The sequence below is a fragment of the Solanum pennellii genome, chromosome 6 (assembly GCF_001406875.1).
Source record: "Solanum pennellii chromosome 6, SPENNV200".
Taxonomy (NCBI): domain Eukaryota; kingdom Viridiplantae; phylum Streptophyta; class Magnoliopsida; order Solanales; family Solanaceae; genus Solanum; species Solanum pennellii.
The window spans coordinates 59592019-59607446 of record NC_028642.1 but is presented as its reverse complement, the minus strand read 5'-3'; the positions used below and the strand labels follow the sequence as shown (position 1 = coordinate 59607446).

Below are 15428 nucleotides of genomic sequence, written 5' to 3'. Positions count from 1 at the left end.
ACTAATACCCAATCTTAGCGGGTCTTTCAAAGAAACCATTCTATACCTCAAAAATCAATTTTGAGAAAAACTCGAGCAACTCCAATGGCTTCTCAAACCCTAATTCTCCAAAACCCAAATCTTCCCAGAACTACCATCCTCTCTCCTCCTTCAACCCTAATCTACTCGAAACCCAGAACAATTTCATTGTTCACACGGTCAAATTCACTCGCAGCTCCTTCTTTACTCATTCTTAAATCTAAAAAATTCACAGTTTCGGCATCATCCTCAACTGTTCTCGAAAACCCCTCTACGAAATCTGACCCTTTAATCACTAGCTCTACGCGTACGATTACAACTTTCTTTGCAGTCACTTTAGCTGTATCGAAGTTGATTTTCCAAAAATTGAGCTTCAATGGACTGGGGCAATCTCTGGCGTATTCTGCGGGGCCAATGTTTTTCGCTGCCCTTAGGAATCAGTCTACAACAGGAGGATTGAATACCCCTTTCACCGTGGTTGCTGCTGGAATGGCGAAATGGCTTGATATATACAGTGGGGTTTTGATGGTTCGGGTTTTGCTCAGTTGGTTTCCGAATATACCTTGGGACAGGCAGCCATTGTCAGCTATTAGGGACCTTTGTGATCCTTATCTGAATCTCTTCAGGAACATAATTCCCCCAATTTTTGACACTTTGGATGTGAGTCCTCTTTTGGCTTTTGCAGTTTTGGGTACACTTGGTTCAATTCTTAACAGCAGCAGGGGATCGTACTGAGGCAATTGGCAACATATGGTGTAAGGACCAATGATGCTTTTAAAAATCTATTTTTTTTATGTTAGTATTTTATTACGCGTGTGTTAAGAGTTTCGACGGTATTGTAGTTGTAATGTTGATTTCAGAAATTTTGGTGACACTCAAATGTTATTTATATACTTGAATGAGAAGCTAATTAATGGGTTGCGAATATAGTGGCTGTTTGCCACTGATGAATTTTCTACTACACTGGACTAGTAGTAAGAGCGATATTTTTTTTCCTTGCAATCTGAATTTGTGTACTATTATGGGTGCTGAAGTTTAAATGCCGATTGTCAGTTGTGTTATGCTTCGTGGGAATGTCAACAGGGTTAACGTGAGGAGGATGAGTAAACTGAATATTAACCAATTCTTCGTGATCAGAAGTGTGGTTCTAAGACATCACCTATGATCTCTTTCTGAAGATCTCGATTCTTCAGAGTATGTGTTTCAAATAATGAACTTGAGAGCCATGCTATTTTATATTTGACAAGCTTTTCCATTTTCTCCCTTTTTAGTGTCTTTGTAATGCCTTGCATTTTCAGCTTCCAAACCGAGATTGCTGATGGAATAGATTTCTATTTGTAAAAGTGAACAGTATATAGAAATTAGAATCCACGAGCAAAGTTATTCTTCTTCTATGTTCCTTTGTTTTTTAACAAGTGAATTGGGTGTTAGTGTTATTGATTGTGGACATTATCGTAGTTCTATCTGCAGCGACTTAGCACATCACATTCCCTGACATTGGGGGTTGTCTTGATTGGGAAGTTGACATAGATAGTATCATACTAATGGAAGTATGGTTACCATGAGTTACGTGAATTGTGCAAGAGTGACTTTCTTTCTGTTATTATTCTTTGATGCACGGTTCACTTTGTAGTCTGCCATTATTGTGGTTAATGCCCTATATTCCACGCAGCTATCCTGCAAGACGGTGACATATTCTTTATGCAGTTCGGTATGATTATTGGAAGATGTAATTTGTGATCCTCACAGTCCTTCCTTGAGTATAAACCTTTTTCACTTTCATCATCTATGATTTCTCAGCACATGTGCTGCTGATGTTCTTAAAATGTTGATGGTCATTGTCCTGTTGATGATTAAATTAGTGGCAAGAATTTAAGTTAAAACTGCAAAAGTTTTTTATGTTATTAGTATATTTTAGCCAGTTTATTATAGGTAGTTTATCATCCTTTGATGCCTGTTTCCTAATTATGAATCTAAGATTTCCTATAGGAACTTATTTGTAAATGACTTTCAAGTGTCTTGATAGTATAAAAGTTACACTATTTGTACATGAAAGTTTTAAATATAGTGGCAATAAGTAATTTTGCTTTATGCGTTGGTGGATTTGAAATAGTACATATTCTTCAATTCTTCTTCTTTCCCTACTCTCTACCATATTTCCCTTTTCATAAAGTACTTTGTGTTTTGTTGCACTTGAGCTCAGGGTCTTTCGGAACCACCTCTCTACCTCTATGAAGTGGGGGGAGTAAGTTCTAACTACACTGTACCCTCTTCGGATCTCACTTGTTGTATTCTATTGGTATGCTATTTGTTTTGATAGTGTTGTTTCCCTACTCTATTTTGCGACCTTATCCTATTGCCCATAGAACTTTTCTCCAACAATGGTAGCTTGGGATTGTAAATGAACTGCTACTGCACCTACAACACAGGCTTCTATGGTTATGTTGCTGAGACTTTCTGTCATTTGAATTGATCATGGAGTGGGGAGAGCTACGAGTTCTCTCAACTTCAAATTTCAGCCGAGTAAAAAGAATGTTATGCTCAAACCTGGAGGACATTGTTAGCCGATACCTCTATGTTGGTGTGCAAAAGCTGGTCTGAATACCAATGTTACAATAAGAGATGTTAGCAATTTTGGGTTGCAGACCTTGAAAAGTGTAGTAGTGTTTGTCCGTGCTTGTGCTCATCTCGAATTGAAGTTTGAATATATGGAAATGTTAATATTATAGAACTGAAAGTGGATTTTAGCTTAAAGTACCTGAATTTTATGAGATATAGGAGTATTCTTTATCAACAACAAGTACTATCTAACTATGTTCATAAATCACTTAATATTTTTGTTTTGTCGGAAACTATTAATCTATTATAAATATAACAAAGTTCTAGTATGCATATTTTTTTTGTTATTGGTAAAATTCAATCAACCAACTATTATATTGTCAAAGAAATATTTGCCTAAGGTCAATTAGTCAATTTCTAATTTTCACCAATCAATATAAAACAAATCTAATTGTTGGATTATGCAATATCAATGTTGTGGTTTTTTTTATGGCCTTGTAGGATGTGGATTTTTTTTTTAAGAAATACGTAGGGCAAATGAAAATACAAATAGTACTAAAATCAAAATATACTTACATGTTCAGATCAAAATTAAAATTAAAAAGTTGAAGTTGAATCATGAAATTGAAAATGAAAAAGGAGAGGGAAAAAGAAAACAAATTAAATTTGAAACATCTCCCAAATTAGGTCAGTACCGGCGGCAAAAAAGACATCTCCCGGCCGGCGGCCATTTTAACCAATTGACAACTCCAATCCAAACCAGCAGTGAAGTATGAGCAGTGCTCAATTATGCACATTGCTTGGGGAATTGGGATACGAAGCTCATGAATCACTTGATCCTGATAGTTTCGAGTGGCCTTTCCAGTACGACGACGCTCGACCTGTCCTCGATTGGCTTTGCTCCAGCCTTCGTCCTTCCAATGTCCTTTCCCCCTCTGAAGTCACTCTGTGAAGTCTCTCTTTTGTTTTCTTTCTCTTCGTACATTCTGGCTAATTAAATTTGTTTGGTTGTATAATTTAATCTAAGCGTCAAAATTTGAGCTAAAATGCAATCTATAATTCTGTTTGTTTGTGTATCGGAAGTTGTACTTAGTATCAAGCTCGTTGTTAAATTATTATTATTCTTATTCTTATTTTTATTTTTTTGATGTTACTAAGCAATGTCATTTGAGTAACAGTCCATGATTTCTTCTGTACTTGTATACAGTTTTGTGTAAATTGGACATCTCCAAAGATAAATGGGAATTTACAGTTCTATTTATTATATCGGATTCATGGGAAGCTGTTTAAATTATCAGTTTATTGTGTTTTCTAATTTGCAAAGTTACTAAGCTGTGCAAATTTAAAGTCTTATGTTTAATCTTTTACATAATTGATCTAGTTGTGTGTGTAATTTAAATAGTGGAAAAACGTCTGGTGTCTAGACATTCTATATGGAAGCTGTACTTACTACCAACCTTGCAGTCGAATTTGTTTATATTCAATATTCAATGTCATTTGAACGTCTTTGACATTATTAATGGGTATGTAACATAATTGTTATTAGTTATGCTTCGGCTTTTAGTCCTGAATGAATAAGAGCATATCTGCAAAACTCCATCTTGTGAAGTGGACTTCCCTTCTCTTCTTTCTTTAGAACTATATTTTATCTTGGACATTTGCCATAGAAGCTTTAGGATATATTGGCTAGATGTAATTGATGCGTTTATAGTTCAATGAGTTACACACTGATACTTGTGAATTTCTACTGAAAAGCATTTTCGACTTTTATTATCTCTTTAGCTTGCTTAGGATTGAGGCACAATAGTATTAGTTGTATTACCTCTTGAACTTCCCTTTAGGAATTACTGAATGCTTTTCTTAGTTACGAATATCTTTTAATTTTGTCTTATGGTCATGATCATTTTAGTCCGATCTTTGTTTTCACTTATTTTTCATCTCTTGATAAAACTAATCATATGAAAAGAGGAAAAAAGTAAAACTGGTCAATATGACTCTATCCTCGTTCTGAATCAGAACACGAAATGTTTCAGTTGCTTGAAATGACATCTCTGGACAATATATTACTTATGGAATTCATCTTGACTTCACTATATTTGACTCTGTTTACTCTATCCTATCCTTCTAGACAAGTTCCTTTTCTTGCATCTGTCATAATTCTCTATTTCTATTGACGGAACAAGCTATTCATCCTTTTAATTATTGTCTTCTGTAACCTAGGTACGAGCATCTTTTACATGAGGAGAAGCTGTTGGAGGTACGTTGTAATACACCCCACCCCACCCCACAACAAAAAGTAATTAACGCCGAGTGAAACTATCTTTTCATATAAAAATGATTTGCTTCAGTCTGGTTGAAACCTCAAGAATTTGGTGGTATGGTTAAAGGTGCCTTCATGCCTCCTATGGTATACATTACAAATGCTGTTATATATTCGTTAGGGTGTTTGCATTAAGCATGCTCCTTTGCTCAATTGTTAAGAAAGCTTATACCTGTTTGTCAAGGTTTTCCCCCATATCCCACTTGTGAGATTAAACTGAGTATGTTGTTGTTGTACTTCGGGTGCTTTTCAGAAGAGAGGAAAAAATTTCTGGAGGTTCTTTGAAGTTGCAAGATGTGTTGTAATATCTAGAACCATTACTATTGATAATTACTTATCATTTGTCATCCTTAAGATTTTTTTAACCTCATTATATGCTTTCATTGTATATTTTTTGGGTTGCTGTTATTAAGGGTGGGTTGGGTTGGTGGGGGAACCACTCAACACAATGTATCTACTGTAGGTACTTATGCTTATGTTTATAATATATGTACATATAGATATTTTATTCACTAGCAGTTTCATTTAATAAAAGTTGAATTGCTTTCATGTCCTTCTTCATTCCTTCTAACCACTATGTGCATACAAACACCCTCATTTGTGCAATGAATTCGCAGGGAGAAGATCTAGACTTTGCTTATGACAGCATTTCAGCCTTCTCAATGAGGAGAGAAAACCAAGAGGCAGTTTTCGGAAGTGAAGAAGGATTAAAGGATATAATGTGATGACTATTGTCTCTTAAATCTGTTTTTCTTTATTGCTTAACCTTTCTAATCTATGTCAAAATTTGAGTGCGTATTAATGCTCAAAATTACATTGTTAACTTAATTTTAGTTTCTGAACTATTCACATTCACATTGTGATGTGCCTATACTTTCATATCACTGATCCAGCATTGTATTTAATCATGATGTAATAGTAAGTTAAACAGTTCTTAAAAAAATTAGTTAAACATGCCTTTTATCTCAGCTTTACTTTTTTTCGTGTTCTGTTTCTCTTTTCCTTATTTTTGAGACTTTATCTGTTCCCAATCAATACCTTCATTTGGATACACTAAGCAAAATCTCTCAGATTGCGGGAGTTAGCAGATCCTTAGAAACAGCTACCTATGAGTTCACACCTCAGATGTTATGTTGTGTTTCTGGAAATATTGTGAATGATGCATCAGGGATTTGATCATAGCTATTTGAAGCCCAATCTTCTCGTCCTTACCTCGAATGCAACAGCAGTGGTTTATATTTCCCCATTGATCTGATCAATCATTAGTTCTGGATTATCTTTATTCCATAATGAGAAACTGCATATGATAAGGAACTTACATACCAGAGAGTTGATGAAGGCAATTTAGCGTGCACATGAAGATGATGTATCTCTCTCTGAATTCTATTTTTTGGAAATTAAGTAAACCGTTACATTCTTAGAACCTCATCTTTGCTCCTTTGTATATCAAAATGATTGGTCTCAGAGTAATTTGTTTTTACATTTCCTCTGCTTTTCTCTGATATTGATGGTTTGCTTAATCATCAGAGATTCAACTTTAGCATTAAAAGCTGAAGAATTGGAGTTGCAGAAACAGCTTAGACGACTGCAGTCTCAATATGATATGCTCACTGGGCAGGCTTCTACATTGATTCAGGGAAAAAGGGCTCGAGTTGCAGCAACTTCTATTCTTAATGGACAGCAGGCTACCACAGATGATAGCCTTTCAGCTAGGAATTTAGAGGTATGCCAGTTAAATGCAACTTATTTTATCTTATTTGCATAATTTACACGCAGTCTATACAAAGAATATCATCTCCTATTATGGCATATGTAAGGTTGCTATTGATTGTAAATCAGTTAATGTGCGATATTTTAAAGACTGTGAGGCCTGGTGATTATGTAGGCAGGCTCACTGTAAACTCTTCTTTTGCTTTACCTGCAACTCGACCAAACAAAGGTTGAATGCTATTTTGACGGCAGACAATTTGGGAAGAGGATCGAATATTAATAATCTTGGCTTGTTTAAGTGGTAGATTGAAGATGTCAATCTGACAACTGGTTTGACATCTGGTTTGTGGTTTTCATCTTCTTTGGCTTTGTTATCTGATGATTATTTATTTAAGATGCTAAAACTCCTTCGGGCAGATTAAACATACGGGAGATCAGGTGAGAGATAGAAGCAACATGGAATGTAGCACCTTCAAGTGTTTTTAGGATAATCTGGAAATGGATAAGCGGATTGACCTTGAAAGAGAAAGAAAAGATCCATTTGAAGGATTTGAAGTGTGTTGGGAAGATCAAGAGTTCTTTACTATTACATATAAAACTTTCCCAATGTATGGGTGCTTGGATCAAATAATTAGAGGTCTTGAGCCTTGTATACTGTATAGATTGTAGTAATTCCATTTGGCATTTCTCTGGCGCATTCTTTTGGGTAACCTACTTCATCAATGTCATTTATTTTTGTTAATGCACCAGAAAAGTATTGAGCAATGTAACATAAAAGAAACTTGCTGCGAAAGGTCCACTCTCCAAGTTGAAGGCATCCGATATTTATTGTCTCTAAATTTCTGGTTTGCCAGTGACCATAATGTATACTTCCGATGGGAAATGGTCATATATTGATACTTGTAAAATTTAAAATGGTTTACTAAAATGCTTCACTATACATAGATGAATGCAGTTCTTGGAAGGATGGCTTCTACTGCGCAAGAGTTGGCACACTATCATTCAGGGGATGGTGCGTCCATTTTTTTTCTTATGACTATTTCAGAAAATTTCTCTTGTTGCTTAAAGGGTATGTGTGGTGAATATATCAATTAGAAGATTTTCTATTGCTTTGGTTTGGATGTCAAAACTCACACTCCTAGAGATCTTTTGTAAGATCTAATTCTTACAATGTACATAATGACTACTAAGATTCTCCAGAAAAAGATGGGATTATGCTTTTTCAAGAAGAGTTCTGTTTGCTGCTTCGCTTTTGAAAATGATGTGATTGTGCACATGTTTTGAGTATACTCTATAAATATGCTGCATATTTCAATCAGACTAGCTGTAAGTCTATTGCTTAGCTCACTTGGACGTCTAGGTTCCAACATTAGCAGGTCAAATGAGAATCTGAATTGAGGTGGTGGTGGTTATCTATTTTTTTTTTACTATTGGGACAATTTCTTTGATATATTAGATTCTTTTGTATTGTAGAAGACGGAAGATACCTTTCTTATTCGGACTTCCATGCATATCTGCTGGCGGATGCATCTTGTATAAAGGAGTTAAATCAGTGGTTTACCGAGCATCTAGATACAGTACGTTTGCAATACTATTATTTTACTTGATTCTTTCCCCTGTGAGCATTTTTATCTTCTTAACGTTGGTAATATCACGTATATTTGGAGACTCATCAAACCTAAGACGTAGGACTTGGGTTGTGGAAGCAACATAAAAGTTAAAGTTTGCACACAATTTTGGTATAATGCGTAACTGTGAACTGATTTTGCTTAGTGTTGATCCATGAATACTTGTTGGTTTTTACCTGTTCATTAATCCATGAATACTTGTTGCTTTTTATCTGTTCATTAATCCATGAATATTTGTTGCTTTTTACTTGTTCATTAATCCATGAATTCTTTTAGGTCTAACTTACATAACGCTAAAAATGTCACTGTAATCTGATCATTGAATTGTTAACCTCTAAAGTATCGATTTCTTCCTTGGAACTTCTCTTATTCTTAAGATAAAATTCTTGAAACGAGCCAATAAATATTATATGATCTTGTTTTCAGTTATATCTATAATGTTGAGTTTTTTCTCTTCAGCTCTATGAATATAGGAAGGCTTACTGTGGGACTTGTGTTTCTTGCTGTATAGTACATGATATGCAATCTTACTTTTAGATGCTGAATTTTATAGTGGCTATGCATATGCAGTACCATAGATGAGTAGGGCTTAGGATCACCAGTCTGTAACCTTTCTGCCAACCTTGAAAATGTCCCTTTGCCTGGCCAATGCGCTGACCTGTCCCATATAATCTGCTAGATTATCTTGGCTCCCAATGGCTAAAATTTTTGTGCATTTATTGTACAACTTGATTTTTAGGGTCCGTCTGATTGGTTGCTGAGGATGCTAAGTCAAGTTTTTACCTAAATGACTATCAAATATTTTACTTTTTAGTCCTTAATTTTTTCACAGGTAGTGGTTATCTCATTTGGTGGGCATGGCCTTCCATCCATTGCTCACGTCTGATTGGCAGGCACGTGTTGTCCAGCCAACTATTACATGTTCATCTGCATAGCTGAAAATTTTGGCCCTTCCTATCTAATCTGCACTTTCCAGAACTATTTTATCGAATTTCAGTGTGTTGACTTTGCTATTACTGGTTTATTGTGGTTTAGGGTCCCTACAGATTAGTTGCAGAGGAGGGGAAGTCAAAATGTTCCTGGGTTAGCCTTAATGACATATCAAACGTTTCACTACGAGGTATTTTATATTCATACACCACCTTTCACATCAGTTTTTTTCTGTAAGTCGGGTGTATGTTTGTATCTAGATTTGCTCATGTACTTATTGATGGAGAGATTTCTTCTCCCAAGAATTCGAGAAATCTTCCTGGCTATTATGTGTGGTTGTTAGGTTGATTTGTAAATATTTTTCATTGTGACGTGGCAGATCTGGAAAAGTCTCACCACCAGCGTGTTTCTGAATTGCAATGCCTTCGCTCCATGTATGCACCATGTCTTTTACTTTAATCTTAGCCATTTATGTTTCTAATTGGATGTGCAAAGATATCTTATCTGAAAAATATGTATAGGAGTTCACTTTCTGTTTTCATGTTTCTTAACTTTTTATGTTACCTATTTCCTATCAAATGTTTTGGCTTTTATTGCGATATATCCCAGACATTTTTGAAACAGGATGCTTGGCCATCTACATTAATTGTCATAATATCAGAAGTTGAAGAGAGTTTACTTTTGTGGTTCCTATAGTATATAAATATAGAACATTAGAATTTAAACTACTTGGAAATACTTACCCTGTATGTCAGTCATGAATCATCTCTGAGAAATTGTCAACACAGTTTCATGGTTGCCCTTCTTTGTGATAGATTTGTTCCAAGGGAGACGCAATGGATAAAATCTCAGGTTGAGAATGCTAAGCAACAAGCTATTCTTACTGCGTTCAAGGGTCAAGTGACATCAGATGAGGCTCACATTCATCTGGACCTTCATTCTCTTCGGTAGATGTCATCTACACTCTTCTGCACCTAAAACTGATATATTTTTTTTTCTGTTCATGTTCATGGTGTATTCTCTCTATTTAGATTATTGCATTTTGATGTTAGTGACATATGATCATTCTATGAGGCTATGCTGCTTGTATTTCTAAGGGGTATCAGGGTGACATCATAACTTAGAAGTGTGCCACTCTTTTTGTAACACACTAAGAAGGAAATTGTGTCACATAAACATAGTGTTTACTTGTCCATTTTTGTTTGAAGCTGCTCTAAAACTCAATATTTGCTTGAGCCGAGGGTGTATCGGTTACAACCTCTCTACTCCACAAAGTTAGTAATAAGTCTGCATATACCCCACCCTCCTTAGATCCCACTTATTTGACTACACTGGGTATGTTGTTGTAGTAAACATAAACAGGAATAGTAGTACTATCAAGGATTGTGATCATATCAAGACAATATATGGAAATTTTCACGTTCCACTTCTACAAAATGATTGGTGAGTTCCAATTAAACTCAAGTCCTACCACCCCCTTCCCCCCAAATCCCTCTATCCGACAAAATTAAAGAAGGAAGAAAATCCTCTGAAACTGGAACTGGGTGTACTTAGAGGGTTAAGAAGCATCATTTTATTCTACAGATATTGCATGCTTAATTATTTACTTATTTTACATTGGTTACGTAATCCCAAAAAAAGTTACTGATGTCTGAATTGTCATTGCGTGTCATTTGTTGTTCTATAAATCAACTTTCACATTTGTGCCGTAGAATACAAGCTTCTATTGCATTACAATTTCCCTATAACGAGGAATAGATAGAAAGACTTGCAATTGTAAATATGCATTGGAAGCTAGTTCTTTTCTTTTTGTGACATCCCCAAATAGTTTTTATTTTGGAATATTGTGGAATGTACTTATCTACAGTCTGTTGATAAACTTTGTAGTTGTTGGTATCTCTTTATTTAATGATACTCTGCTGTTTAGTAAACATTGTTTTTCTAAAAATGAATGTTATATCCTTACTTGTGGGCGACTTTTATCATTAAATTCTGTCTCTTTGCAGGAGAAAACATGCTGAACTAGTTGGAGAAATCTCAATTTTATATCGCAAAGAAGAGAAGTTATTATCCGAGGTTTGTCTAGCACTCGTGGCTTATCTCTTCTGTTCAAATTCCAGCTATTTATTACTTAGTCATGGAACAAGAGAAGATGTCAGGTAGCACCCTTAGAGATAGAGTTATCATATTGTTGATTAGGTGATGCTTCAATATCAGCTGTGGTTGATTCAGAATGAACAGACATACTCTAAATTTCAAGACATAGTCTAGAATTCTTTGATGTCTTTTGGATGTCAAAGTTGAGCATATTACCTACTGCAGTTCTTTTTTCAGACTATTCCTGATCTTTGTTGGGAGCTGGCTCAGCTACAAGACACATACATCTTGGAAGGTAATAATGTTGTCGTCTGACCATGAAAGCTTAAAATTTTGGTTAGCATATATTTTTTTTGTTGAATTCTATTTCTTCTGGAATATGTAGGAGACTATGATCTAAAGGTCATGCGCCAAGAATTCTACATTAACAGGCAAAAAAGGGTATGTGTAAGACAGGGTGATGAGTTTCCTATACAGTTTTTTTTTCTTTACTTATTCTACTAACAACCATCATAGGAGCAGATATTGATTGCTCGCTTTTGCTAATTTGGCATGCAGCATTTTCTAAATTGGTACATTGATGCTTAGAAATTCTTGTAATTCTTACTTAATTAGTGTTTCTCTGCAGTTCATAAATCATCTAATTAATCATGTTTCAAGACATCAATTTCTGAAAGTAGCATGTCAGTTGGAAAAGAAGACCATGCTTGGGGCATTTTCATTGCTTAAAGTTATTGAGTCTGAGCTGCATGGATACCTGTCAGCAACAAAAGGCAGAGTTGTAAGTATATGCGTAGAATGAGTCATGTCACAAGACTTGAATTGAACTTGAAGAACCTTCACCAGCTTGTCCCTTCTCATCCTTTTTAAGCCTTAAAATTTCCATAATGCCCTTAGCCATCCATACATCTTTTTACTTTCATAAATTGAACGATTAAAGAGCTGAAGCTGGAATTTCGGTTTTAAAATTTTATTTGCAACAAACATGACGTGTTTGTGTGTGTCTTAAAATTTGATAATTTATGGAATAATTTAAAATGTAGCTGAAGGTAGTTAAATAGATACAAAGAATTCTTTTAGATGACCACAATTAATTTGGGGTTGAGGATTGTTAACTGGTGTGGTTGATTGAAGTGCTTGATTTTTCGTAAGAACCTTTGGAACTCAAGTTGGTGTTACCGGTTGATGCATGTTCAAGAGGCAATGTGGGACGCCGATTGAAATATGGACAGGGGATGGTTATACCTTTGAGGCATTTTAAAAGATCTTTAATTGGGACGTAGGATTACAATATTTATCTTTGCTTTCTTACTTGTCCACTCATGCAACATCTTTATTTTTAGGGTCGATGCATGGCACTGATCCAAGCTGCATCTGATGTTCAAGAACAAGGAGCAGTGGATGATCGCGACACATTACTTCATGGCATCAGAGACCTTTTAAATTTATATTCAAGTAATGGATCTGGACATTGAAATATTACTTCACCATTTCTGGGTTATTATTAATACTAACTAATTTTTCAGATATCCAAGCTGGTCCATCAACATATGTATCGGCACCTGGCATTGTTCAACAGATATCAAGCCTTCGTTCAGATCTAATGTCTTTGCAATATGACCTTGAACATACTCTTCCTCAGGATAGAGATCAATGTATAAATAAAATGTAAGTTCTCAGTTCTGTCAAATTATACCAGTCTCTATATAATTCCTTTCCCATATTCTGACAATATTAATCACATTAGGAAGAGCTTTGAAGCTTTACAATAAGATCTCTACACAATATACATCTCTACACAATATGCTCTTACATGGACCTGTATAGCGCTGCCAACACATTGGTTTATCCATGTTTTTATATCGTTTTTGATCTTAAGTGAACACCAATTTTATCACCATGTGTAGTCCTTGTTGAGAAAATGTTTCAGGGTATTACAGAAATAAAATAGTTAGCTATTTTGGGGTTTCTAAATAAAGTTATCAGGGTCTTAAGTGACTTGGATTTAGAGGTTAGTAGTTTTCTATAAATAATGGTATCTGAATTATTAATAAAATAATTCACTTTGACAATACTGCAGTATTACTTAATTTCTTTATTAAAAACCAACTATTCTGATGAATCAGTGTTGAGACGGAAAATGAAAACCATAAAATAGTAGTTTTTTCTGCCTATTGATCTGTTTCTAGGTCATTTTAATTGTATAAGTTGTCTATTTCTTCTCTTTTTTGTGACAAGTGGTCAGCTATGTCTTCATTTACAAGTGATGACTTGCTGGAACTACAAGGGCCTGTAACTAGGATCCAGTAAAATATTTTAATTTCCTTGGATGTAGCTGTGAAATGTCTTGAAAGATTCGTGAGGATGTGTTTGTAGTAATTGTTAATGGAAGATGTGAGTTTTGGACTGGATAGTTTTAAAAGAACTGTGTTGAAATCTTTTGGGGCTGGTTATATACTGGAATCTCTTTAAAAGTTACTTTAGATCACCATGTAGCAAGGGTGGCTAAGAATCACCCCGTTTTGCATAAACCGTATTTCTTTTAACTTTCATGATCTGTTTTGTAGGTTGAGGTCTCCCTGTTTAAATAATACTTCAAACAAGTATATGTTATCTGAATTCCGAGTTTGCTTTTGCTTTTATTATCTCTGCACGGACTTGTACTCCTTATTATGGCATTTCTTTAATTTTAAATGCTGATGGGGATTTGAGATGTAAAACTGTCATTGTGTGAAAACAACTTATATCTTTCTTACGTCATATATTAGGTGCACTCTTCTTCAAAGTTTGCAGCAGCTATTGTTTGCTTCATCAACAACTGCTCAACCAATTTTAACACCTCAGGTATATTATTTGCAATCATGCCCTTTGCTTTCTGTAAATATGGTTTCTATTTGTCTTTTCCCCCTCTTTCTATATGCTCAAAGGCTTTCGAGGTTTATATATCTTTCTTTTAAATAGGAGTATCTGTTTACTTAACGAAGGAGTTTTTTCGCTCTGCCTTTCCATAATGTATGGGAGTCATAATTGAGTGCCCTTTTTTTTGTGGACTGTTGAACCAGTCTTTTTTTTCCTGGAAAAACATATATTCTTTATTGCTTAGCTTCCCTCACTCTTTTATGTGAATAGTCACATTAGTTATAATGCTCATTTTGGGTGCAAAAGTTGTGGATGGTTGCTCGCCTAGCACTTCAGTAAATTTCATTCTCTTACTTCTCATTTATGTCCTTCCCTATATAGACACTAATGAAGCAGCTAGCAACATTGGAAGACTACAATAAGAACCTATCTCGTGCCATTGAAGACGTGAGCCGTGAGCACTTGAAGAAGAAAGATGTAAGCTTTCAGCTCAAGTCTTCTTAATTTTGTCCCCTGGTAGACACCATCTCTAATTATTAGTGCCTTTCTCAAATTGTTCCTCTGTACTTGTTATGGTATTAGACACATTATCGCTCTTCTTATGTTGTATATGGAAACTAATAAATGATATCCTCATCATAAAACAGATTTACAAACATCAAAAGGAAGAGAGGCGAGTTTTTGTTGATTTCTTCTGCTACCCTGAGCGCTTATGAAACAAGTCATGGAACTTGCTGCAAGTGTTGGAGATTTGCAATTTTCATAGGTGCTCTTCTTTGTATTTTTTGTAGTTAAAATATGCGTTCTCAAGTTGTGAACAATTTTATCAAACAAATTATGTACGTATGTTTTACTCCTTCATGCCTTCTAAACTAATAATACTAACTCATTAGCCAAGATCAAGTACAAAATGTAAAATTCTTCGTAAGAGTTTTGGTGTAAATGTACTTATGTCCTTTAAAGGAAAATATAATATCAAAGAAATGATTCGTGCTCCACGCTCAATATTTTTGTTTTGTCGGAAAATAGTAATATGTGTTTTTTTTTTTTTGGTTATTGGTAAAATTTAATCAACCCAACTGCCATATTGTCAAAGAAATATCTACTAAAGGTAATTTTCAATTTCACCAATCAATATTAAAAATAATTTAATGTTTGAACTATGAGAGTTGGATTCTTCACATGGTATGATTTTTTCCCTATTTTCTCCTTTTTTTTATCCCTAATTATGAAATAATAAAATATATCAAATATCCCTAATAATGAAATAATAAAATATATCAAACATGATAGAATTTTTTTATTGC

At 34.8% G+C, this 15428-nt stretch overlaps 2 protein-coding genes across 4 annotated transcripts; both read left to right on the top strand.

The window, feature by feature from the left end:
* Positions 1-979, top strand: LOC107023776 (ylmG homolog protein 1-2, chloroplastic-like). Its single transcript, XM_015224572.1, has one exon. It carries the CDS (start codon positions 85-87, stop codon positions 751-753), a length of 669 nt encoding a protein of 222 aa, XP_015080058.1. The 5' UTR covers positions 1-84; the 3' UTR covers positions 754-979.
* Positions 980-3176: 2197 nt separating this feature from the next.
* Positions 3177-15122, top strand: LOC107023619 (AUGMIN subunit 3-like). 3 transcript variants are annotated; one of them, XM_027917839.1, is made up of 18 exons: positions 3177-3499; positions 4798-4834; positions 5515-5618; positions 6425-6620; positions 7553-7619; positions 8081-8184; positions 9271-9355; positions 9545-9599; positions 9981-10112; positions 11172-11241; positions 11500-11557; positions 11648-11703; positions 11891-12043; positions 12606-12717; positions 12789-12930; positions 14031-14106; positions 14503-14598; positions 14769-15122. In XM_027917839.1, exons 1-18 carry the CDS (start codon positions 3402-3404, stop codon positions 14835-14837), a joined length of 1710 nt encoding a protein of 569 aa, XP_027773640.1. In that variant the 5' UTR covers positions 3177-3401; the 3' UTR covers positions 14838-15122. The 3 variants fall into 3 exon arrangements, with proteins under 3 accessions (XP_027773640.1, XP_015079851.1, XP_015079852.1); XM_015224365.2 differs by having other exon boundaries at positions 3177-3525; XM_015224366.2 differs by having other exon boundaries at positions 3404-3530.
* The last annotated feature ends 306 nt before the right edge of the window (positions 15123-15428 follow it).